Source organism: Saccopteryx leptura, chromosome 2 (genome assembly GCF_036850995.1).
Source record: "Saccopteryx leptura isolate mSacLep1 chromosome 2, mSacLep1_pri_phased_curated, whole genome shotgun sequence".
Lineage (NCBI taxonomy): Eukaryota > Metazoa > Chordata > Mammalia > Chiroptera > Emballonuridae > Saccopteryx > Saccopteryx leptura.
Window position 1 is genome coordinate 232,716,845 of NC_089504.1, and position 25,936 is coordinate 232,742,780.

Genomic DNA, 25,936 nt, shown 5'->3' on the forward strand with positions numbered 1-25,936 from the left:
CGTTTCCAACTTCAGAAAAATACAAAAAAAAAAAAAAGAAGAAAGAAATTCCAAGAGGGAAACAGTGTTGATTTATGGTTGCCAAGCTAAGTGGGGTGCAGTGAAAAAACAACATGAAATTGAAAGGGTCAGCTACTTCACTGTGCAAAATGAGGAGGTGAGACAGGTGAAGGGAGAACAGCCTCCGGTCTCAGGAGCCCTGGATTTCCATCACAGCTCCTGATCCTGAGAGATAACCTCTTCCTGGGACTCCCAGGGAGAGTTTCAATACTGCCCAGGCTCAGAAGCTCAGACACACGAAGCCCCTTCTGGAGAGAGGAGAGCAGGGAAGGGGAGGGGTGTCTGTGCAGAATTTAAAGCCAAACAAGGGAGTAGGGTATGTTGAGAAATCTCCCTTTCAATTCCTCAATCCATTTTAAAATAAAATTTGTTGGTTAAAAAGTTTTAAGGGCCTGACCAGGTGGTGGCGCAGTGGATAGAGCATCAAACTGGGATGTGGAGGACCCAGGTTTGAGACCCTGAGGTCGCCAGCTTGAGTGCGGGCTCAACTGGTTTGAGCAAAGCTCACCAGCTAGGACCCGAGGTTGCTGGGTTGAGCAAAGGGTTACTCAGTCTGCTGTAGCCCCATGGTCAAGGTACATATGAGAAAGTAATCAATGAACAACTAAGTGCCACAACAAAAAACTGATGATTGATGCTTCTCATCTCTCTGCGTTCCTGTCTGTCTGCTGTCTATCCCTATCTATCCCTCTCTCTGACTCTCGCTGTCTCTTTAAAAAAAAAACAAAAAAAAAACAGTAGCAGGTGCTAAAGGTTGAATACATATTTTGTGTTAGTTTCAGATCTTTTTGGAATCAGATGAACTATTACTGTTTTCTTGAGATTCTATCTTGGGGGCCAGGTGGTGTCTAGCTTCTCTAGCAGGCAGAAGGGCAAAGGGAAAAGAAAAGCTAAATCCTGTGCAAACTCCTACTTATTCTTCAAAGCCCACGTGAACATCACCTCCTTTATGAAGCCTTCCCTGATGGCCCTGTGGATTAGGTTCTTGCTCCTCCAGTACCGCCACTAAGGGCCAGTTACATTTATATTGCATCAGAATTTACTTGTCTCTGTCCTCTTCTAGATTTGGCTCTCCTGAGAACAACATAATGGTAGCATAGAGTTCAGGATGAGAAGATGACTCCAAATCAAGGTTTTCTGGTTATGGTTCAGATCATGATGCTGGAAATATCAGTTTATTGCATGTGGACACCTAGTACCTAGACATCAAGTTGTTGTTTTTTTTAAATCATTGACTGGAACAACAAAGTTGAACAACAAATGAACACTTCTTTCTCTCTCTCTCTTTCTCTCCCCATTCTCTTCCTATCTGTCTCTAAAATCATGCAATAAATTAAAAAAGCATTGAATGCAAATGGTTGAGCACAAGTGAGGGCTGAAGATTTCTGAGAGAAGCTGAAGTCAGTACAAAGGCAAATTGTTCTCTGTCCTGCAACTCACCACAAATTGTGCTGGTACCTGGGAGAATGTGGGACACATGCTTGGTCAAGATCTGGGGAGTCGCTTTAGAAAACTTTGTTTTCAACTTTCTCCCAGAAATTTTTAAGTAGAACTTAGACAATCCACTTCGTGCAAGCCTGAGCAAATCTGACTTTTTTTTTTTTTTTTTTCATTTTTCCGAAGCTGGAAACGGGGAGGCAGTCAGACAGACTCCCATATGCGCCCGACCGGGATCCACCCCGCATGCCCACCAGGGGGCGATGTTCTGCCCCTCTGGGGCGTCGCTCTGTTGCATCCAGAGCCATTCTAGCACCTGAGGCAGAGGCCACAGAGCCATCCCCAGCGCCGGGGCCATCTTTTTTTTTTTTTTTTTAATTTAATTTAATTTTATTTATTTATTTTTTTTACAGAGACAGAGAGTGAGTCAGAGAGAGGGATAGACAGGAACGGAGAGAGATGAGAAGCATCAATCATTAGGTTTTCATTGCGTGTTGCAACACCTTAGTTGTTCATTGATTGCTTTCTCATATGTGCCTTGACCGCAGGCCTTCAGCAGAACGAGTAACCCCTTGCTGGAGCCAGCAACCTTGGGTTCAAGCTGGTGGGATTCGAACCTGGGTCCTCTGCACCCCAGTCCGATGCTCTATCCACTGCGCCACCGCCTGGTCAGGCACCGGGGCCATCTTTGCTCCAATGGAGCCTCGCTGTGGGAGGGGAAGAGAGAGACAGAGAGGAAGGAGAGGGGGAGGGGTGGAGAAGCAGATGGGTGCTTCTCCTGTGTGCCCTGGCCGGGAATCGAACCCAGGACTCCTGCACGCCAGGCCGACGCTCTACTGCTGAGCCAACCGGCCAGGGCCAAATCTGACTTTTCAGGACACTGATAAAACACTTCAGTTGAGAAATGTTTATTACCATCTGAAGCTGTATCCAGGGCAGCTATCCTCTTGACTCCTTTATCTGTTCCAGAAGGTAAGAAAAAGTCAGACTCACATGGCCTTCAAATTGTAAAGTCACCTGGTCACATGGAAGGTGAATCTAAGGGACCCCTTAGCCCCCAGTATGCATTTCTAGGATGCAGAAGAATCTGCATTCAGGCTTTTAGCCACTGCACCCATGTCCATGCAGAGCAACCCCCGGGTGGGTGTCAGAGACTGAGTGGGTGTGTGCTCCAGTCACTGGCACAACATTCCTATGCGCCAAGGAGGCTGTCTGCAGGCAGGGAGGACTCACAGGGTTCACAGACAGGTTTGTCCCTGTTACTGTCAGTCTCCATTAGATATCAAGGCAGAACTTCCTAGAGTCAAGCCAGAGTAGCTCAGGTTGAGATGGGCCGCCTGTGTCCTGGAGTCTGGAACGAAATGAAACAAGCTCCTTCCCTTGTGCCAGGTGCTCCATTAGGTTGCTTGCCTGCACATTCTGCCTCTTCTAGTAAAAACAAACAACAACAACAAAGGAAGCTCTTGAAGAGGTTCACGGTGTATTCCAGGTCATCCAGCAGAACCAAATGCTAACCTCATCAAGCTCAAGTGCAGTCAATGGTCATCCACTACTTCTCAGCTCCCCAAGAAGCTACAGATGGCTGCAGGTACAGACAAGTATTTTTGGATACATGTTGTGGTTTCTTTTCTTTTTTCTTTTTTTTTTTTTTTCGTATTTTTCTGAAGTTGGAAACAGGGAGGCAGTCAGACAGACTCCCGCATGCGCTCGACCGGGATCCACCCGGCACGCCCACCAGGGGGCGATGCTCTGCCCATCTGGGGTGTTAACTCTGTTGCAACCCGAGCCATTCTAGCGCCTGAGGCAAAGGCCACAGAGCCATCCAGGCCAACTTTGCGGGAGGGGAAGAGAGAGACAGAGAGGAAGGAGAGGGGGAGGGGTGGAGAAGCAGATGGGCGCTTCTCCTGTGTGCCCTGGCTGGGAATCGAACCCGGGACTCCTGCACACCAGGCCAATGCTCTACCACTGAGCCAACCGGCCAGGGCTATGTTGTGGCTTCTAAAGACTGAAATAAATTGTATAATTCTGAAACTATATGCTGGAAAATATAACTCATTTTCAAATGGAAAATGAATGTTATGTACAAAACAACAGGGTCCCATTTTTAAATTGCAGATCCCAACTTTTCCCCAGACCCACAGCCTCACTCACTTGCTGTGTGTAGAGCAGCTCCTACTCCACAAGCCACCAACACCCAGTTATGGCGCAATCCAAACTCTGCCCCTGGAATTTCACAGTAGGTTATGGGTCTATGTGCTCAGCAAATGTTTGCAGCCCTCTGATGGGAATGTTATCCCAGGTCATAGAAACAGAGCAGATCATTAGCAAACTGTGACCAGGTCTGGCCCACCCAGGGGTTACAGTGGGCATTTTGTCTCCAGGTTGGGGAAGGGAGCAACTGGGGAAAACTTGCCTGGTGCCCATCATTATAATATCTTCCTGCTTCGTGGACCCTATCCCTGCTTGTAATCAGTGATTAAATTTTATACTTAATTAGAGATATTTTGAAGACTTGGACACTCTGTTATATCACTCAGCCTTCTATGGCCTGTCGAACTTCTTGGTTACCAGATATGCAAACATGGAAGAAAGGATGAGATTAATGGAAGACTAGGAAGACTTTGGGAATGTCTAATGGCCTTAGAATAAACTACTTTTGGTGACAATAGTCCTTAACATGCATTACATGCTTTTGATGTGTTTCACACTGTGTTAAGTACATTAATCTTTTTTTTTTTTGTATTTTTGTTTTTGTTTTTGTTTTTTGTATTTTTCTGAAGTTGGAAACAGGGAAGCAGTCAGACAGACTCCCGCATGCACCCGACCAGGATCCACCCAGCATGCCCACCAGGGGGCGATGCTCTGCCCATCTAGGGCGTTGCTCTGTTGCAACCAGAACCATTCTAGCACCTGAGGCAGAGGCCATAGAGCCATCCTCAGTGCCTGGGCCAACTTTGCTCCAATGGAGCCTTGACTGCGGGAGGGAAAGAGAGACAGAGAGGAAGGAGAGGGGGAGGGGTGGAGAAGCAGATGGGCGCTTCTCCTGTGTGCCCTGGCCCGGAATCGAACCCGGGACTCCTGCACGCCAGGCCGATGCTCTACCACTGAGCCAACTGGCCAGGGCCAATTACATTAATCTTGTTCAACATTTGATTCTCATTTTACTGAAAAGGAAACTGAGGCCCAGAGAGATTAAGTAAATTGCTCTAGGTTACCTCATTCATATTTGTTAGAGCTGAAAACCTCCCTCTGTCTGACTATTTCACAAGCCAAAGCTCCTAGCCACCAGGTTGTAATGATCAGTCTTACAGGGTCTGGAAATGGAAGATGGATGACCTTGATCCCAGTGTCTTAGTCGCAAACATTATTCTACTTCTTCCTTTGTTCCTAAAGCTTTTCTCTTCTAATATCCCCTTTATTCGTCAAGCCAGAGTTTGATCTATATTTTACCCAACTCGCTCTTAAAACCACAAAAGTCCTGGCTGTTTCCATGAAAAAAAAAAATTGTGAGCCTGATGTGTGGTGGCATAGTGAACAAAGAATCACCCTGGAGTGCTGAGGTCACCGGTTCAAAACAGTGACTTGTCTGGTCAAGGCACATATAGGAAACAAGTTGATGCTCCTGTTCCTCCCCCTTCCCTTTCTCTTTCTCTCTCTTCTATCTAAAATGAATAAATAATATCTTTTTTTGAAAAGTTGAGCCTGACCTATGGTGGTGCAGTGGATAAAGCATTGATCTGGAACGCAGAGGTTGCCAGTTTGAAACCCAGGGCTTGCCTGGTCAAGGCACGTATAGAAGTTGAAGGAAGCTTCCTGCTCCTCCCTACATCTCTGTCTCTCCTCTCTAAAATAATTTTTCTTTTTTTTAATTTAATTTAATTTTATTTTATTTTTGTATTTTTCTGAAGCTGGAAACAGGGAGGCAGTCAGACAGACTCCCACATGCGCCCGACCGGGATCCACCCGGCACGCCCACAAGCGGGCGATGCTCTGCCCATCCGGGGCGTCGCTCTGTTGTGACCAGAGCCAGTCTAGCGCCTGAGGCAGAGGCCATGGAGCCATCCCCAGCGCCCGGGCCATCCTTGCTCCAATGGAGCCTCAGCTGCGGGAGGGGAAGAGAGAGATAGAGAGGAAGGAGAGGGGGAGGGGTGGAGAAGCAGATGGACGCTTCTCCTGTGTGCCCTGGCCGGGAATCGAACCCGGGACTTCCGCATGCCAGGCCAACGCTCTACCACTGAGCCAACCGGCCAGGGCCTAAAATGATTTTTAAAAATAATAAATTTTAAAAACTTGCAAGAGAACAGGAAAGTTACAACTTGCTGTCATTCCCCACGTGTATATCATATCAGATGTACTAAGTCAGCTATAAATAAAAGAGAGGATTTTTTTTTTTTAATGTTGAGAATCTCTAGGCCATTCTTATGAAATCCAGTGTTGTCTGAGTCAGGTCATGCAAAAAAGTCACAGCATCAGATAAAGACAAGACCCCCTCACCAAAGGGGGAAAGAATTCAGTTGTTATTTCGGAGTCAAAACTTCAGAGTAGGTATGTGTCTGAGAAGGTTCAATTCAGCCCTTCAAATACATATTATTTACTGAAATTAGTCATAAAACATTTTGCAACAACAGAGGTATCATACAGATGTAAAACCAAGGTGGTATCCTGGAACAGACAGCAGACATTCAGGGAAAAACTGGTGAAATCCCCCCAAAAGTCTAGAGTTTAGTTAATAGCAATGTGTCAGTGTTGGTTTCCTCATTTTGACAAATGTAGCATTGGTTATGTAAGTGAATGCCATTAGGGAACTGGAACTGCAGGTGGAGGGCGTTGTATGGGAATTCTCTGTACTGTCTTTGTAACTCCTCTTTAAATCTAAAATTACACCATAATAAAAAGGTTATTTTTAAAAATTTCAAAACCAGTGAACTGATATTTATTCGAGGATAAGTGAAGGGGGCCTGCAGCGATTACACTTCTTTCAAGTAATATAAAACTCACTTCTCTTGCCGCCTTTGAACCTTGGTGTCAATAAAATTACCAACAATGGAGAGTTTGTGCTTTCTTTCAAGAGAGGAAACCAAATGCAGAGCCATTTACTGCTCTGGGTCAACGCCCAGTGAAAAAGAGAGACGTGTGATATCTTTGCACTTTTCAAATGAATCTTTTCCTTTTGTTGTTGTGCCCTTTCAGGCTCTGTTTAATTTACTGGGCAAAGGAACTGTAGCTGTTTTTGCAGAAGCCAAAGGAGTATTGAATTTCTTAGAATCCTGATACACACCAATGAACTTCAGGAAGTGTCACAACTCCTCTCCAGAAAGGGGTGGGGAACCGCAGGATTGAAGGAAACATTCGTCAACAGGACCAGGAGGATTTCCTGCTCAGTGTCTCAACTTTACTGAAACGGTTTATAAACGTCCTCCTTCAAAAAAAAAAAAAAACGGAAAGAAAGAAAACATGTTCATAAAATTGAAAGCGCCAGGGTCATGAGTCTTAGCAAACCAAACAACTTTATCCATTTCTAGAGGGTAACGAAGCCCTGTTCATCCACATTGATTTCTTCATTGTGACAAATGTACCGCGGTTGTGTACAATGACATTAGAGGAAATTGGACCTGGGTGAGGAGTGTACATATTGTACTTTCTGCAAGATTAGGATGACACTTTGATTTCATTTGGGAGGGAAAAATAGAGAACTATGCTCTTCATTTTTTCTGTATCTTTGACATTTTTCCTTATGAGAATATAAAAAGTTGCCTTAAAATGTTTGCTTTTCTTTTCCATTTTTAAAAATGTTTATTTTATTGATTTTAGAGAGAGAAAGGGAGAGAGAGGAACATAAATCTGTTCCTATATATGACCTGACTGGGGATTAACAAGCAACGTATGCACTGTGGGACAATGCTCAAACCAAGGCATTTCTTTTACATTTTAACTGGTGTTTATTTTTCTTTAAATATTTTTTTGGATTGATTTTAGAGAGAGATAATGGAAGAAAGAGAGAGAATCATTGGTTGAATCTTGTATGTGCCTGACTGGGGATTGAACCCACAATTTTGGTGTAATGAGACGATGCTCTAACCAACTGAGCTACACGGCCAAGGCTTCCATTTTAATAGGTGCTTAGAAAAATGAGTAATGTAGTTCTTTCTTGCTAGAATCTGCCTCTTGACTACAGCATGGGAGTTTATAAAATATGACACCAAGAAATGACATGGGACATATGAATCTTTAACAGTGACTCTCAGAATCAAAATGAGTCAGATGCAGTCCCTGCCTTCGAGGAGCTTATAGGAGATCCAGGCAGGTGAACTTGTACTTCCAAATGTCACAGGTGTTTTGCTGGAAGTCTGTGGAGGACTGCATGGGAACAAAATAGGAGCAGAGTGGGGCGTTTGACATGAGTTTAGAGTGGTGGTTCTCAACTGAGGAGATCATGGCTCCCAGGAAACATTTAGAAGTTTGGAGACAATTTTGGTTGTCATCCTGAGGGGTGGGGGCAAGGTGCTATTGGTATCTAGTGGGTAGAAAGCTGGAATGCTGCTAAAACCCCACAGTGCACAGGACAGCCCCCCACAACAAAGAATAATCCAGCCCCAAATGTCGATAAAGCCGAGGTTGAGAAACTGTGTTTAAACAGACAGATGAACAGACGTTTACTAGGCAAACTCAGGGTCAAAGGATAATCCAAGAAAATGATAGGATTGGAGGGTGGGACAGACAAATAAACTGGAAAAGTAATCTGTAACCTGAAGCTGATGATTCCTTCCCTTTGAACTCAATTTCCCCCACAAAACAGTGATGTTATTTATAATGCTAAATGACTCTCTCTTCCTGGTATCAGAAGGAAGTGCCACTGATAAAAGTTATGTCGCTGGAACAGACCTACTTCCAGTTGCCCTACTCAAGCATACTTGTTCCTAAGCGGGGCCAGTAACCCGTTCACAAGAAAAATACAGTGTTTGAGAAATCTAACTTAGGGCAACACAGTTGGTAATATGCCTGATAAAGTGAGGAGTGTATTGTATGACTTGTGATAAGAACCCAGCCACTGTGGTACCAGTATTTCTCATGTAATTTGGACCTGGAAGTGGGCCACCTAAAGCTAGGTCAGGGCTAGATGGCCGTTCCATGATGCCTTTAGGAACTCAGACTTCTTTTGTCTTTCCCCTCTGACATCCTTAGCATGTGGCTTCCTGGCTCATGCTTGCATGATGGCTGCTGAACCTTCTCAATCTTTTGACCTTTCATCAGCATTCCAGGTAAGAAAGATTTAGGGGAAAAGGCCAACAGGCAAAAGATAAAAGGCTTCCTAGTTGAGTCTTCTTCATTTAACAAACTTTCCTGGAATCCTCTCTGCCTAGAATTTCCACTTATACGTTGGCTTGAACTGTATTACTCAGCTCTCTATCGCTCCAAGGGAATCTGGAGGCTATCCTCAGAACTAAAAAAAAAAAAAAAAAAAGTAAGGAAGAGAATTAGAATAGATACTGTGTAGGTAACTAGAAATATTGCCTTAGTGCATTAAAATGAGCATATACCAGATTTTTGTTATGAGAATTCTGCTTTCAAGAAAATGGTGTTATGCAGGAATATTCCAGTATAATTTAAAAGATATTAAGACTGACCAGTGGTGGCACAATGGAGAGAGCGTTGACCTGGGAGGCTGAGGTCCCAGGTTCGAAACCCTGAGGTCGCCAGCTTGAGTGTGGGCTTATTCAGCTTGAGCATGGGCTCACCAGCTTGAGTACAAGGTTGCTGGCTTGAGCGTGGGATTGTAGACATGACCCCATGGTCGCTGGCTTTAGCCCAAAGGCTGCTGGTTTGAGCAAGGGTTCACTGGCTCAACTGCAGCCCCCTGGTCAAGCCATGTATGAGAAGCAATCAGTGAACAACTAAAGTGCCACAACTACGAATTGATGCTTATCATCTCTCTCTCTCTTCCTGTCTCTCTCTTTTTTTTTTTTTTTTTCATTTTTCTGAAGCTGGAAACAGGGAGAGACAGTCAGACAGACTCCCGCATGCGCCCGACCGGGATCCACCCGGCACGCCCACCAGGGGGCGACGCTCTGCCCACCAGGGGGCGATGCTCTGCCCATCCTGGGCGTCGCCATATTGCGACCAGAGCCACTCTAGCGCCTGGGGCAGAGGCCACAGAGCCATCCCCAGCGCCCGGGCCATCTTTTGCTCCAATGGAGCCTTGGCTGCGGGAGGGGAAGAGAGAGACAGAGAGGAAAGCGCGGCGGAGGGGTGGAGAAGCAAATGGGCGCTTCTCCTGTGTGCCCTGGCCGGGAATCGAACCCGGGTCCTCCGCACGCTAGGCCGACGCTCTACCGCTGAGCCAACCGGCCAGGGCCCTGTCTCTCTCTTGCTTAAAATTAAATATAGCAAGTAAAATTATGTTGGAATCCTGGCCGGATAGTTCAGCTGGTTAGAGCTTCCTCCTGAAGCACAGAGGTTGCCAGTTTGATCCCGGGTCAGAGCACATATAGGAGCAAATTGATGTTTCTCTTTCTCTCTCTCTCTCTCCCTTCCTTTTCTCCCTTTCTCTCTCACTAAAACCAATAAATAAAAAAGGAAAGAAAGTAAAGTTATATTGGAAATACAGCTTTGAATTCATACATTAATAGTATTGCTAGAATATGACAGGATTTGGCATCAATTTTATTTTATTTATTTATTTATTTTTTTACAGGGACAGAGAGAGAGTCAGAGAGAGGGATAGATAGGGACAGACAGACAGGAACGGAGAGAGATGAGAAGCATCCATCATCAGTATTTCCTTACAACACCTTAGTTGTTCATTGATTGCTTTCTCATATGTGCCTTGACCGTGGGGCTACAGCAGACCGAGTAACCCCTTGCTCAAACCAGTGAGCTTGGGTCCAAGCTGGTGAGTTTGCTCAAACCAGATGAGCCAGCGCTCAAGCTGGCGACCTCGGGGTCTCGAACCTGGGTCCTTCCGCATCCCAGTCTGACACTCTATCCACTGCTCCAACGCCTGGTCAGGAAATTTTATTTTTCTTTAAAAAAAAATGTAAGTGGGCCCTGGCCGGTTGGCTCAGTGGTAGAGCATCAGCCTGGTGGATAGATGCCCGGGTTTGATTCCCAGTCAGGGTGTACAGTAGAAGCACTCGTCTGCTTCTCCACCCCTCCCCTCTTGCTTCTCTCCCTCTGTCTCTCTCTTCTCCCCTCCTACAGCCAAGGCTCAATTACAGCGAGTTGGCCCCAGGTTCTGAGGATGGCTCCATGGCCTCTGCCTCAGGTACCAAAAAATGGCTCCAGTGCCTGACCTGTGGTGGCACAGTGATAAAGCGTCGACCTGGAACACTGAGGTTACCTGTTCGAAACCCTGGGATTGCCCGGTCAAGGCACATATGGGGGTGTCGGGAGCCGATCCACTAATGCTGGCTAACTAGGTCACAGCAGGAGAAGATCCACAACTGCTGGTTGACAAAGTCACAGCAAAAGAAGATCGATGGCTACTGGTTGATAGAGTCACCGCAGTTAAGACCAACAGCTGCGGGTTGACAAAGTCACCACAAAGGAAAGGCACAACGATACTTCCCCCTTTAATCTTTTGAATTAATCTGGCCTTATATTCCCCCTTTCCTGGGTGTGTGCTATTATTTATGGCACAGGAATAATAGTACCGTGCTTTCCCTGTAGATTTGTAGTAATTTCTTTGGAAATGAGACAGAAGGTGTAAGTTCCAGAGAAAAGCCTGTAAGCCCCTTGAACTGGGCTCATAAACATAAGAGGCTGGCTATGATATCCCTCATAAAGGGTTAAGTTTGTAGGAGAATTTCTTCTTATTAATCATGTTAGAAAGAATACAGTTATAACTTAACTAGTGTATGAATATAGTAAATGAATAAAGTTTAACTAGACATTAGAATCTTAGGTAAGGTGTAGTAGAGTGGCCTGTTGCGTGGCCTTGGATAGGAGTGCAGCTGGCTAGTAAAGAATGTTTTGTTAAAAGACTTGTTTTGTCACTGAAGGCAGTTGATGGGCTTTTCTCAGTAAAACATTCTCATGAGATTTTTGTATTTTCCAAGAATAAGGAGAGGAATGTGGTGGGATTCATAGCAGCAATAGCAACTAATGCCTTCTGATATTATGTTGCTACTAGCTATCTTGCAGATGCACTCTATGTATCTTTAAGTAAAAGTTACTCTTAATACTATGTTAGTTTCTTAAATAGCAAGCCTTTTGTAGTCTTGTGGGAAAAGAATTAGGACACTGCATGAACTCAAGGCCATTTGCCTGAGCAAACGGTGGTCCTTTTGCTAGTCCTTGATGATTTTGTCTGCTATCTCTTTCTGCGCCCTTGACTCACAACAACAGTAAAATAGAATTATTAATTAGTACTAATCTTTTAGAAGTTTGTACCAATATTGTTATTACTATTCAAGTTATTGTATAACTGTACTTTGAATAACTTACCACCTGATTTGTAGTTTATAGATATGAATTAACTGTTATCTGGAAATATGTAACCATAGTGAAACTAAAACAATGATGTATTCAAAATACCATGTGATTGTAACTTAGTGTGTGTGCATAAAAAGTAATGTTAGACCAGCCATTGGCGGAGATGCCTAGCAGTAAATGCTAACCAGAGAATAAAGAGAAAGAAAAGAATTTGGCTCTCTCACTCGATTTCGCCGACGCCGTCTCCTCCTGTGGGACCCCTGGATCCCCCCCGGGGCTGGACCCCGGCATGGGGGTTGATGCTTCCTGCTCCTCCCCCTTTCTCTGTCTTTTCTTCTTTCCTCTCTAAAATGAATAAATAAAGTCTTTAAAAAAACAATGGCACCTGACCAGGTGGTGGCACAGTGGATAGAGTGTCAGACTGGGATGTGGAAGGACCCAGGTTCGAGACTCCGAGGTCGCCAGCTTGAGCGCTGGCTCATCTGGTTTGAGCAAACTCACCAGCTTGGACCCAAGGTCACTGGTTTGAGCAAGGGGTTACTCGGTCTGCTGAAGGCCCGCGGTCAAGGCACATATGAGAAAGCAATCAATGAACAACTAAGGTGTTGTAAGGAAAAACTGATGATTGATGCTTCTCATCTCTCTCCGTTCCTGTCTGTCTGTCCCTATCTATCCCTCTCTCTGTCTCTGTAAAAAAAAATAATAATAAAAATAAAATATGTTCAAACAATTAAAGGGCATTGTTAAAATAAAATGCCTTCTGCCTGACCAGGCGGTGGCACAGTGGATAGAGCGTTGGACTGGGATGAGGAAGGACCCAGGTTCGAGACCCTGAGGTCACCAGCTTGAGCGCGGACTCATCTGGTTTGAGCAAAGCTCACCAGCTTGAGCCCAAGGTCACTGGCTCCAGCAAGGGGTTACTTGGTCTGCTGAAGGCCAACGGTCAAGGCACATATGAGAAAGCAATTAATGAACAACTAAGGTGTCACAATGCACAACGAAAAACTGATGATTGATGCTTCTCATCTCTCTTCGTTCCTGTCTGTCTGTCCCTGTCTACCCCTCTCTCTGACTCTGTCTCTGTAAAAAATAAAAAATAAAAAATAAATAAATAAAATAAAAAAACAAAATGCCTTCCATCCCCATCTACATAGCTGTATAAACAATGGTTTTGGCGCTTACATTTTTTTAATCTTTTTTTAATTATTTTTTATTCAGTGAGGGGAGAGGAGGCAGAGACAGACTCCTGTATGTTCCTCTACCAGGATTCACCTGGCAAGCCCATTAGGGGGTGATGCTCTGCCCATCTGGGGCCCTTGCAGCATTGCAACCGGAGCCATTGTTTTTTTTGTTTTGGTTTGGTTTTTTGTGGGGTTTTTTTTTACAGAGACAGAGAGAGAGTCAGAGAGAGGGATAGATAGGGACAGACAGGAACGGAGAGAGATGAGAAGCATCAATAATCAGTTTTTCCGTACGACACCTTAGTTGTTCATTGATTGCTTTCTCATATGTGCCTTGACCGTGGGCCTTCAGCAGACTGAGTGACCCCTTGCTCGAGCCAGAGACCTTGGGTCCAAGCTGGTGAGCTTTTGCTCAAACCAGATGAGCCCTCACTCAAGCTGGCAACCTCGGGGTCTCGAACCTGGGTCCTCTGCATCCCAGTCCGACGCTCTATCCACTGTACCACCGCCTGGTCAGGCTAATTGTTTGAACATCTTTTGAGTTAGAAGCCAAGTCACATAGTGATCCATCACTAAAAAATTATTGTATGGAACCCAACTCAATTTTGTCTTCCATCAATTTTACTGAAAACAAAGAATTAGAACCAATGGAGTTGGAAAGGGATTTGACACTCAGTGATGAGGGTCACTTTTTTTTTTCTCAGTGCTATGATCAATACTTTGCCTGGACTATTTGTTTGGAACCCCAGAGGTTTTACTATGTCAGGGCTATGCACCTTGGAGAGATTAAGCATGAGTGAAAAGAGGGCCTCCCCTCTGCAGAGTCCTGGAATGGTGACTGAAAAGGGAGATGGGAAAAAGAATCTACCTCAGAGGCCCAATTCTCAGGCATGTGGATCTTGGAAAAGAGATTTTATTCATGTACCCACACATGTGGTTTGGAAAGTCTTTGTGTGCCTTTAGGGGTATATGCACATTAATTGTATAATCACTATTAACACATCTATTTATACTAATACTGTCTAGTATTATACTAATTAGTATAAATATAATTATATTTATACTAATACTGTCTAGTATTAGTATAAAGGAAGCAGGAACCTCAGCACACTTTTATTTCCCTTTTTTCTCTCTCTCTACCTGTGCCATTTCCCACATCGAAATATCATCTCACCTGACCTAAGGTGACACAGTGGATAAAGCATCAACTGGGAATGCTGAGGTCGCACGTTCAAAACCCTGGACTTGCTGGGTCAAGGCACATACAACAAGCAAGCAAAGAACAACTAAAGTGAAGCAACTATGAATTGATACTTCTTACTCCTCCCACCCCCGTAAAATAAATAAATAAAATATTTTAAAAATATATAATCTAAAGTCAGACCAAGGCTATCCAATAGAAATATAATGCAAGCCACTGTGTAATTAAAAAAAATTAATAGCCAATTTAAAAACACAAATAAGTGCTCTGGCTGGATAGCTCAGTTGGCTGGAGCATCATCCTGAAGCATAGAGATTGCTGATTCGATCCCTGGTCAGGGCCCATATAGGAACAGATCAATATTCCTCTCTCTCTCTTGTTCTCCCTTCCTCTTGCTCTCTAAAGTCAATAAATAAACACTTTAAAAATATATTAGAGCCTGACCTATGGTGGTGCAGTGGATAAAGCATTGACCTGGAACACTGAGGTCACTGATTCGAAACCCTGGGCTTGCCTGGTCAAGGCACATATAAGAGTTGATGCTTCCTGCTCCTCCCCCTACCTCTCACTCTCCTCTCTAAAAATGAATAAATTAAAAACAAAACAAAAATATATTAGAAACACAGACAGCCTGACTAGGTTGTGGCTCTTTGGATAGAGTGTCGAACTGTGATGCAGAGGACCCAGGTTTGAAACCCCTAGGTCACCAGCTTGAGCACGGGCTCATCCGGCTTGAGCACAGGGTCACTGGCTTAAGTGTGGGATCATATACATGACCCCATGGTCGCTAGCTTGAGCCCAAAGGTTGTTGGCTTAAAGCCCAAGGCCGCTGGCTTGAGCAAGGGGTCACTCGCTCTGCTAGAGCCCTCTGGTCAAGGCACATATGAGAAAGCAATCAGTGTACAACTTAGGTACCGCAACAAAAAATTGATGCTTCTCATCTCTCTCCCTGTCTGTCTGTCCCTATCTGTCCCTTTCTCTCTCTGTCTCTGTAAAACAAACAAAACCCCCCACAAACAGGTAAATTTATTTAAAAAACCAGTTTATTTATCAATAAAGAATTTTTTCAAAAAAAACCCAAACCAATTTAACTAAAAATATCAAACATACTATCATTTCAACATGTAATCAATATAAAAATGGCCAATGAAATATTTTATATTTTTTTCATGCTAAGTCTTCAAACCCAGTGTGTATTTCACATTTGCAGCACATTTTAATTCAGAATAGCCACATTTCAAGTGCTTAATAGCCACACATGGTCAGTGACTACCATAATTAGAACAGTTATGTATTTTAGTTTCAGTTTGTTACTGAGTTTTGTTTTGTTACATTGACACTTAGAGTTAATGATCTATTACTTCTCACCAAGGTTTCCTTACATTTCACAAAGACTAAGAACTTTGTATTTTATATATTTTATAACTCTTATCACAAGGGCCTAGTAAATGTTTTAAAATACTAATGGCATCTGATGCAAGAATTATCAGATTAATCTCACATAGAGAATATTAAACTGTTCAAAGGTTTGCACTTGAATGTGCAGACTTCATGGATAGCAATCTGCATTGTGTCAATTTACTGTTTATCAGAATTTTAAATTTTATCCAAAAAGATAAAGTATTGAAAACAAAACTGGGGGAGTCAATTTCAACATTTCTTTCTACTCCATTAACCAAGACCAAAATGAAACCCACCCACGTTTTCTCCTCTGCACCAGCATCTTGTGCCTTCTCCACATGGTTACTCATTGGGCTATAGAGGCCTCATGCATTTTCTTTCCCTTCCTTCCTTCCTTCCTTCCTTCCTTCCTTCCTTCCTTCCTTCCTTCCTTCCTTCCTTCCTTCCTCCCTCCCTCCCTCCCTCCCTCCCTCCTTCCTTCCTTCCTCCCTCCCTCCCTCCCTCCCCTCCCTCCTTCCTTCCTCCCCTCCCTCCTTCCTTCCCTCCCTCCCTCCCTCCCTCCCTCCCTTCCCCCCTTCCCCCTTCCCTCCTTCCCTCCCTCCTTCCTTCCTTCTTTCTTTTCTTTCTTTTCTTTCTTTCTTTCTTTCTTTCTTTCTTTCTTTCTTTCTTTCTTTCTTTCTTTCTTTCTTTCTTTCTTTCTTTAGTGAGAGAGAGAGAGAGAGAGAGAGAGGAACAGATAAGGACAGACAGACAGGAAGGGAGAGAGATGAGAAGCATCAATTCTTCAATGTGGCACCTTAGTTGCTCACTGATTGTTTTCTTATGTGCTGTGACCAGGGGGCTACAGCAGACCAAGTGACCACTTGCTCAAGCCAGCAACCTTGGGCTCAAGCTGGTGACCTCAGGGTTTCAAACCTGGATCCTCTGTGTCCCAGTCCAACATTCTATCCACTGTGCCACCGCCCGCCTGATCAGGCTGCATTTTCTTTTCATGCCTAAATTATTTTTAATTTCTTTTCATTTTTCTGGGATTTCTTAGAACAATGCCCTTCTCTTGGCCTTTGCAAATGTTACCTTAATAAGTAAAGTAAAGGGTTTCATGACAATTACATGACTTTTCTCTGAAAGTCTTACAGTTTTCCAAAGTCTTTTAACCTAAATGTGCAGTTTTTAACCAGTAATAATTCCAAAAATGTCTCCCAAAAGGCCTGGGAGACTGGAAGCGACCCTCCTACCCATACAGGCACTTTAGGATCCACATAGCTCAAGGCTAATGAGAGTTAGGGACACGACAGGCTTCTTTGTCCTGAGGAGTGTGATATCACCACCACCGTTTCCTGCCCATAGAAGCAGCGTGTACTCAGGATGCTAAATTGTCACCAGTTTGACTGCCAATTTGGAGGAACAAAATTTGTGTTAGGAGACTCAAGGGACAGCCCTGGGAACAACTGGAACTATGCCCTTTTAAAGGGCCTGCTTATAAAGAGACTGAATTGCTTTAGTTCCTTCTTCCCATCCTGTTCCCTCCCCACCAAAATACAATTGAAGCCTGACCAGGCAGTAGCGCAGTGGATAGAGCATCGGACTGGGATGCCGAGGACCCAGGTTCAAGACCCCGAACTTGCCAGCTTGAGCGCGAGCCCATCTGGTTTGAGCAAAAGCTCACAGCTTGGACCTAAGGTTGCTGGCTCTAGCAAGGGGTTACTCGGTCTGCTGAAGGCCCATGGTCAAGGCACATATGAGAAAGCAATCAATGAACAACTTGAACAACTAAGGTGTCCCAACGAGAAACTGATGATTGATGCTTCTCATCTTTCCCTTCCTGTCTGTCTGTTCCTATCTATCCCTCTCTCTCTCTGTCTCTGTAAAAAACAACTACAACAAAAAAACCCCAAAAACAATTGAAGAGTTAATCTGACACATTAACACCATAGAATTACCTAGAACCAGTCTATCTTTTCACTTTTTGCACACATTCCAATCACTGGCTATGAGTTTTACTAATCTTTGCATCCCTAGAACCTAGAACTGTGCTCAGCACAGAGGAAGCAGTAACTACTTGTTAAAGTAGTGTTTTTGTGATTTTAGAAAACTTACCAGTTTGAAATTTGCTTTTAAAACGTATGTGTGGGGTGTTTTCTCTAGCCTTTTCATGTTAATATTTGTGTGTCTAAATTGCTCCCTAGCCGCTAGCCAAGGGCCCCTCTTTCACAATCGCAGTCCTCCCCCACCCCGCATTGCTTCACAACCGCCCGGCAGGAGCCTTGAACTTCCCGTCTTTGTTATATACGAAGTATCTTTTTCTCGATAAGAAAAAATTGTATAATGTACGCTCATACTCGAGAGTTTGGGAATGCACAGAAAAATTAAATTACATATAATCCTACCGCTTGGAGATAACATCAATCGTTTTTCTTAAGCCCTTACCACAAGCTAAACCTAGTTTTAAAATGTGCGATCTCATCTTCTGAAGGCTTTTACAGGGTTTTTTTTATCTAACCCAAGGCCCGATTTGGCTCTCTCGACCTTTCAACCACTCGGGGTACAATGTGGCACACGAGATAAAATTCTGTCAGCCAGAGGGAAAAAGCTGTTAGTCTAGGTAAAAATTTGTCAGTCTGGAAATCTCTCGGTTTGGAATTAAATTGTCATTCAGAATAAAAATGCGTCAGCCTAGGTGGGAAATTAGTTTGTTAAGGAAACTCTGCCTGGAACCGACCCTTCCTCACGAGTCAGCCCCCCCGTCCTCCGGGCCTGCACCATCCTTAGGCTGACTCCCGCAGGTCGCCCCCTGGGAAAATACCCCCGCACACCTTACAGGGAAAAGCTGCTGCCACGCTGGACACTTTGGCCCCGCCCCTGCAGGCCGTCCGAACCAATGGACACCGAGTGCCGCTGAGCGTCACGTGGCGCTAGCCAATCGCGGGGAGCCACGACCGTAGAAAGGCCGGGCGCGGCCAGGCCAGGAGGCTGGGCAGCGGTGGCGCGCGCTCGCGTAGACACTCTCTGGACATGGTGGTGGTGGCATCCGCGCAGAGCCCGGCCGCCGGGGCCGCCAAAGTACTGCTTCTGTCTGGCAAGCCCGCCGCCGCCGCCGCTACTGCCGCCGGAGCCCCGGCCGGCCGGAATGTGCCACTAATGCTGCCGGGTCAGCGAGGAGCCAGCCCGGAGGCAGAGAGCGGGGGGCCACCCCAGGCACGAAAGCGACAGCGCCTCACACACTTAAGCCCCGAGGAGAAGGCGCTGCGGAGGTGGGCGAGGGACCCGGGTCTGGGACCAAATCCGAAACCTGGACAGAGGGCTGGGTCTGGATCGGGCAGCGCTCGGGCGCCCTTGGCCTGGCGGGTCCGGTGCCAGCGTGGCGTGGGGTGGGGCGGGGCAGGAAGCCTGGACTGACCGGATCCGCTGCTTTGAGTTGAGTAATGGCTGCTCAGGCCTTTTTTTATTTCCTTCTTTTCTATCTCATTAGAGATGCCTAGAGCTGGGTATGCGGGCATCTGCGTTCCAGGCCCTTTTGCAGTGTGACCACAGACCGGTCGTTTAGCTTTTCTTTCAGTGTACCTACTTTATTTTTAGGGGCAGCTGAAATGACAGGTGTCGAAAGGGCTGTGATCTTGGTAAGGCTCACTAGTCAAAGCCTCTGCGGCCTTAAAATGCTATTTACTTCATGAGGTCTTTGGGGAAAATTAAGTGAGAAATGCCCATTACTTAGCCCTCTGCAATGTTAGTTCTTTTGTGGTCAATGTACACTTTGATCTATTAAGTGCCCTCGAGCAGACAGGCTCGAGCCATCAGGGGACTGCCTGGGATCTCAGCACTAGAGCGAAAGGCATCAACCTCTCCTTTATTTGATCTGGTGTTTGGGGAGAAGGGGTTTATGTCATAGCACAATTGCAGCCTTCACCAGATTTAGTCCAGATTAAATCCTGTTCAAGGGAATTGGAATCAGGAAGCAACAGGGAAGTGGAAAGGGGAGGAGGAAATTTCTTATGATGCAACATGAAAAATATTTGTGTCCAGCCCCGTTGCTGTGGCTGGAATGAGACTGAGGTGGATGATGCAATATGGGAGAGAATAAAACAATATGGGAGAGAGTAAAGCAGGTCTTTAAGCTACATTGAAAGAAGGCGGTATTTTTATTTTGTTTTGTTTTATTGAGTGGTAGAGCCTGAAGTGTATTTTACCATCAGTCTACCTTATATTGTAAATTTATGTGAAAGCACCAGCTGGCCAAGTTTTCAAATAAAGATAAATAAGGTTTGAGATGACTCAGTGTGTTATGTCCCTTCTGTTCTCAGGAAATTGAAAAACAGAGTAGCAGCTCAGACCGCCAGAGACCGAAAGAAAGCTCGAATGAGTGAGCTGGAACAACAAGTGGTAGATTTGGAAGAAGAGGTAAAAATACTTAAGGCTAAACTCTTCTCTTTTATCAATTATATATCCTCTCTTGATAAATGTTTTGATATTTTCTATCCATCCCAAGTTGTTTCAGTGTCTTTGAAATAAAATTGAACATGTAAATAAAAGTTAAACCAACCTAAGTTAGGTAGATAGGTAATTGGTGAAGCTTAATGAAAGAAATGATTGACCCTCTGGCATGTGGTACTAGATCTGTTTCAAAGTTGGGGAATTGCAACATTATACAAATGTTTATCAAGTTAGCACTAAAATTATTAAGAGCAGATAGGAAATCATTGCATAAACTTGAGCCCCTTCCTGGTTTGGCCAAAGCCCACCAACTGTTCCGTTTCCCTTCTAGGATCCACCTAATGTTGCCAGTTACACATCCTGAATATATAAGGATTATTTATATTGTTCTTATTTCCTTTTTGTACATATTTTGTTTTTCTGGTTCACTTTTTAAAAAAAATTTTATTTTAGAAAGGAAGGAAGAGGAAGAGAAGGAAACAATTTGTCGTTCCACTTATTTCTGCACTCATTGGTTAATTCTTGTATGTGCCATAACTGGGGATCGAACCCCAACCTTGGTGTATCTGATGGTGCTCTAACCAACTGAACTATCTGGCCAGGGCCTATGGTCTGCTTTTATTATTACCTGCCAGTTCAAGATAGGATTCTATAAAATTAAAGCTACAAGTCACAAGCTCTGGCTGGATAGCTCTGTTGGCTGGAACGTAGTCCCAATGCACAGAAGCTGCTGGTTAGGTCCCCGGTTCAGGGCACATACAGGAACAGCTTGATGTTCCTGTCTCTCTCTCTCTCTCTCTCCCTGCCTTTCTCTAAATAAAAATTAATTAAAGCTAAATGTTTTCTTTTGCTGAGGTCTGTAGTAGTTAGAGGCATTGTGTTGTGACCCCGTGAAATGGCACTACCTCTTTTTTTTTTTTTCTTTTTTTTTTTTAACAAAGACAGAGAGTCAGAGAGAGGGATAGACAGGGACAGATAGGAACGGAGAGAAGCATCAATCATTAGTTTTTCGTTGCACATTACAACACCTTAATTGTTCATTGATTGCCTTCTCATACATGCCTTGACTGCGGGCCTTCAGCAGACCAAGTAACCCCTTGCTTGAGCCAGCGACCTTGGGCTCAACCTGGTGAGCTTTTGCTCAAACCAGAGGAGCCCTCGCTCAAGCTGGCGACCTCAGTGTCTCGAACCTGGGTCTTCTGCATCCCAGTCCGACGCTCTATCCACTGCGCCACCGCCCAGTCAGGCAAATGGCACTTCTTAAATAGCTTATTTTTAGTAATTGACCTTGCCTCCTGATATATAGTGTGAACTGGATAAGCATAGTTTTCCCAAAGGAGAAGGAAAGGAAATTAATTGTAGTGAAACTTCATCAGGTGTATTAAGTGAAAGGATTAATATGTTTTAATAGCCTTTTATGGCCTGACCTGTGATGGCGTAGTGGATAAAGCGTGGATCTGGATTGCTGAGGTTGCCAGTTCAAAACTCTGGGCTTGCCTAGTCATGGCATGTGTGAGAAGCAATCACTGAACAACTAAAGTGAAGCACCTACGAGTTGATGATTCTTGCTCTCTCCCTCCCTTCCTCTCTCTAAAAATCAATAAATCTAAAAAAAAACCCAAACCCAAATAAACCTCTTATGAACTTTCTTCCAGAACCAAAAACTTCTGCTAGAAAATCAGCTTTTACGGGAGAAAACTCATGGCCTTGTAGTGGAGAACCAGGAGTTAAGACAGCGCTTGGGGATGGATGCCCTGGCTACTGAAGAGGAGGAAGAGACCAAGGTAAATATCTCCATTATTTGGTGCTGTATGTGAGAGCTGTTTCTAAGTGACATGACATGATCTTTCTTTAATGACATTTATTTTCAAGTGTGTACTAAGTCCTAAGAGTTAAAATAAGTTATATGGTTCTCTAAGAGCAAGCACTAACAAATACTGATACCCAAAAGATGTGCCAGTATTGAGAACCAGAATAAGAGAGCCAGTCAAATCTGGCTTTGAATGCTACTAAAATTATAGTAGGGTTTTTTTTTGTTTGTTTGTTTTTTGTGACAGAGAGAGATAGAGGGACAGATAGGGACAGTCAGACAGGAAGGGGGAGAGATGAGAAACATCGATTTTTTGTTGCGTACCTTAGTTGTTCATTGATTTCTTTCTCATATGTGCCTTGACTGGGGGTAAGGAGGCTACAGCAGACTGAGTGACCCCTTGCTCAAGCCAGAGACCTTGGGCTCAAGCTGGTGAGCCTTGCTCAAACCAGATAAGCTCAAGCTGGCAACCTCAGGGTTTCGAACCTGGGTCCTTCTTGTTCCAGTCTGACGCTCTATCCACTGTGCCACCGCCTGGTCAGGCTATAGTAGCATTTTGATGAATATTAATGAGTAGGAACAGGACTCATTTTGATAATGAAACTTCTCTATTAGAAGATTTATGGCTTTTAGTCTATTTATGGATTATGTCAAATTCAGTGACAATGCTTAAGTGGTTTAAGATTAACAATAGGGCACACTTATACTCTATAAAGGTAATGTTTAGCAGACTTTAAAATAATTTCTATTAGTAAGATTCTGGGCCTAAAGTTACTATTTTACTATTGAGGAACATTATTATTGTGGAGAATATTGTTAGGATATTATTTAAGAATATCAGTCTTGCTTGAATCTTTGGGGAGTCAAAATGTATCATGGCGTACAAAATCACAGTGAACCTTGGCCAGGTAGCTCAGTTGGTTAGAACATTGTCTAGATATGCCAAGGTTGTGGGTTCGGTCCTCAGTCAGGGAACACAAGAGAATCAACCAATGCATGAATAAGTGGAACAATGAATCAGTGTTTCCCTCTGTGTCCTTTCCTTTCTCTCTAAAATCAATAAATATTTTTTTAAAATCATAATAATTAGTCTTACTCCTTTTTCTCACCTTTTCTTGAGGAGGACTCAAGAAAATGGAAATAAGAGTCTGACCTGTGGTGGCGCAGTGGATAAAGCGTCGACCTGGAAATGCTGAGGTCGCCGGTTCGAAACTCTGGGCTTGCCTGGTCAAGGCACATATGGGAGTTGATGCTTCCAGCTCCTACCCCGTCTCTCTCTCTCTCTGTCTCTCCCTCTCTCAAATGAATAAATAAAATAAAATTTAAAAAAATAAATAAAAATTAAAAAAAAGAAAATGGAAATAAGAAAGGTAGGGGAAAGATTTCAGCTCTGAAGAGTAGTTTCCTTTCTTGAAAGTTGAGAATCACAGTTGCCCAGTGAGCATTTCCTTGTGGACTTTCAGCAGTTTGAGCTGTTTATTCACTTTGGTCTTTTCTCCCAGGGGAATGGAGTGAGGTCAGTGGCCGGGTCTGCTGAGTCCGCAGCACTCAGACTACGTGCACCTCTGCAGCAGGTGCAGGCCCAGTTGTCACCCCTCCAGAACATCTCCCCATGGATTCTGATAGTGTTGACTCTTCGGACTCTGAGGTAGGAATTATTTGGATTTACTAGAAAACTGTATAATTAGTTAATTCCATGTTTGATTCCTGATATCCCTAACCAGACAGATTAGGGCAAAAGTTAGTTTGGGCTGGGTTAGGGGTGAACATCGATTACCTTCCTGTTGCTAGGTGATTCAGGACATGGAGTGAAGTATAGATAAATGGGTCTGGTGGGTTTCAGAGATTATCCTATAATGTGATGATTATTTACATTATGGAACCTAGTACTAAGTGTTCTAGGTAGATTCTCAGGTGCATTCTAATCATTGGACTCCATTCAATTTTTGCCTCTTGCAGTCTGATATCCTGTTGGGTATTCTGCTCAACTTGGACCCAGTCATGTTCCTCAGATGTCCTTCTCCAGAGTCTGCTAGCCTGGAGCAACTCCCAGAGGTTGACCCAGAAGGACCCATTTCCTTACCAGCCTCCCCTTCTTCATCACTGGGGACGTCATCAGCCAAGCTGGAAGCCATTAATGAACTGATTCGTTTTGATCATGTATACACCAAGCCCCGAGTCTTAGAGTTACCCTCTGAGACAGAGAGCCAAGCTAATGTGGTAGTGAAAATTGAGGAAGCACCTTTCAGCCCCTCAGAGAAAGATCGCCCTGAATTCACTGTCTCAGTGAAGGAAGAACTTGTAGAAGATGACTTCATTCCAGAGCTGGGTATCCCAGATCTACTTTCATCCAGCCACTGCCTGAAGCCATCTTCCTGCCTAACGGATTCTTACAGTGACTGTAGATATGAGGGTTCTCCTTCCCCTTTCAGCGACATGTCCTCTTTGCTAGGTGTAGACCATTCTTGGGAGGACACTTTTGCCAGTGAACTGTTTCCCCAGCTGATTAGTGTCTAGGGAAATGACCCAATAAAGCCTGCCCTTTTCCTTGACTATTACACTGCCTAGAACACAGCAGAGAAGCCTATCTGTGCTTCATTCAGAAAGCCAAAGTAGGTGCACAGCAAAATATTTGTCTGTTCAAACCTCACAGGTCACCCCTAAGCTTTGTCTTTCGACATTCAGCAGTCCAAGGTACTCAAATATAATAATGTAATCCAGAATTACTGCTTTTGATATTGTACCTTTATCTTAAGTTCAATAGTTTGTATTAAAATATTTATGTAAGGTACATTGGACAGGGAATTTATGAATGAATGGCCTGTTACCATTTCTCTTCTTCTCAGCATCCCAGCCTTGCCTCCGATTTTAGGTCCTTTAGTTTGCTTCTGCAAACAAAGAAACCTACCTGAGGGGGGGCTCATTTTCCCTCATGTACAGTTCAAGTAAAGATCAAGAATCTTTTGTAAAGTTAAAGAAATTTACTATGTAAATGCTTGATGGAATCTTTCCCTGCTAGTGTTAACTTTTTTGGAAGGTGCTTTCTCCATTTATTTAAACTACCCATGCAATTAAAAAGTGCAATGCAGTGTCTTTGTTCCTTGATTCCTTCTTGGACCTTGTCTTACGTTCTCTAGTGTTTCACTGTTTGCCATGGTAATTGATCCAACTTTAGTAAGCATGCAACTTTTTTAAATGACTGAACGTTGGTCCTTGTAATTAGTGTTGTTCCAATTCCTGGTGACCACAAGTGATATAATTTGCTCTGAGCAGTTACTCTATTGCTGAGAGTTTGCTCAGCCTAACAGACCAATATCACAGCTAGTAAGTGGTTAAGAGCTAGATGCCTTAACCACTGCTTCGCTATACCATCTCATGTGAGAGGATATGCCATTAAATACCAAGATTCTCTCGCCATTATTAAAAGAATTAAGAGCATTTTCTAGAATCAGATTTCCTGGGTTCAACTCTGCCAAAGGTTACCTGGGTAACCCTGGACATTGTCACTTTATTCTTTATCTATAAAGGGGTATAATAGTCCATTTCTAACATGCCTAAAGGATTCAAAAAGATGGTATAAGCATTTAGAACATGCTAGGCACCATCCCAAGCACTCAAAAGTTAGCTATTATCTCCTAATCAACTTTGAGTTTTATTTTTTTTATTTTCATTTTATTTTTTTACAGAGACAGAGATAGACAGGGACAGACAGACAAGAACAGAGAGATGAGAAGCATCAATCATTTTTTGTTGCACAATGTGACACCTTAGTTGTTCATTGATTGTTTTCTCATGTGCCTTGACTGCGGGCCTTCACCAGACCAAGTAACCCCTTGCTTGAGCCAGCGACCTTGAGTCCAATCTGGTGAGCTTTTGCTCAAACCAGATGAGTCTGCACTCAAGCTGGTGATCTCAGGGTCTTGAACCTGGGTCCTCAGCATCCCAGTCCGACGCTCTATCCACTGCGCCACTGCCTAGTCAGGCTGG

At 44.0% G+C, this 25,936-nt stretch overlaps 2 protein-coding genes across 2 annotated transcripts in view; both read left to right on the forward strand.

Moving 5' to 3' along the window:
• Positions 1-25,936, forward strand: part of CHEK2 (checkpoint kinase 2) — a 135,648-nt gene that overhangs the window by 26,838 nt on the left and 82,874 nt on the right. The window lies entirely within an intron of this gene.
• Positions 18,671-25,037, forward strand: XBP1 (X-box binding protein 1). Its single transcript, XM_066370576.1, is given in 6 exon segments — positions 18,671-18,962; positions 20,010-20,106; positions 21,795-21,923; positions 23,452-23,487; positions 23,490-23,597; positions 23,909-25,037. Coding segments are annotated over 6 exon segments (1,167 nt in total). The 5' UTR covers positions 18,671-18,723; the 3' UTR covers positions 24,467-25,037.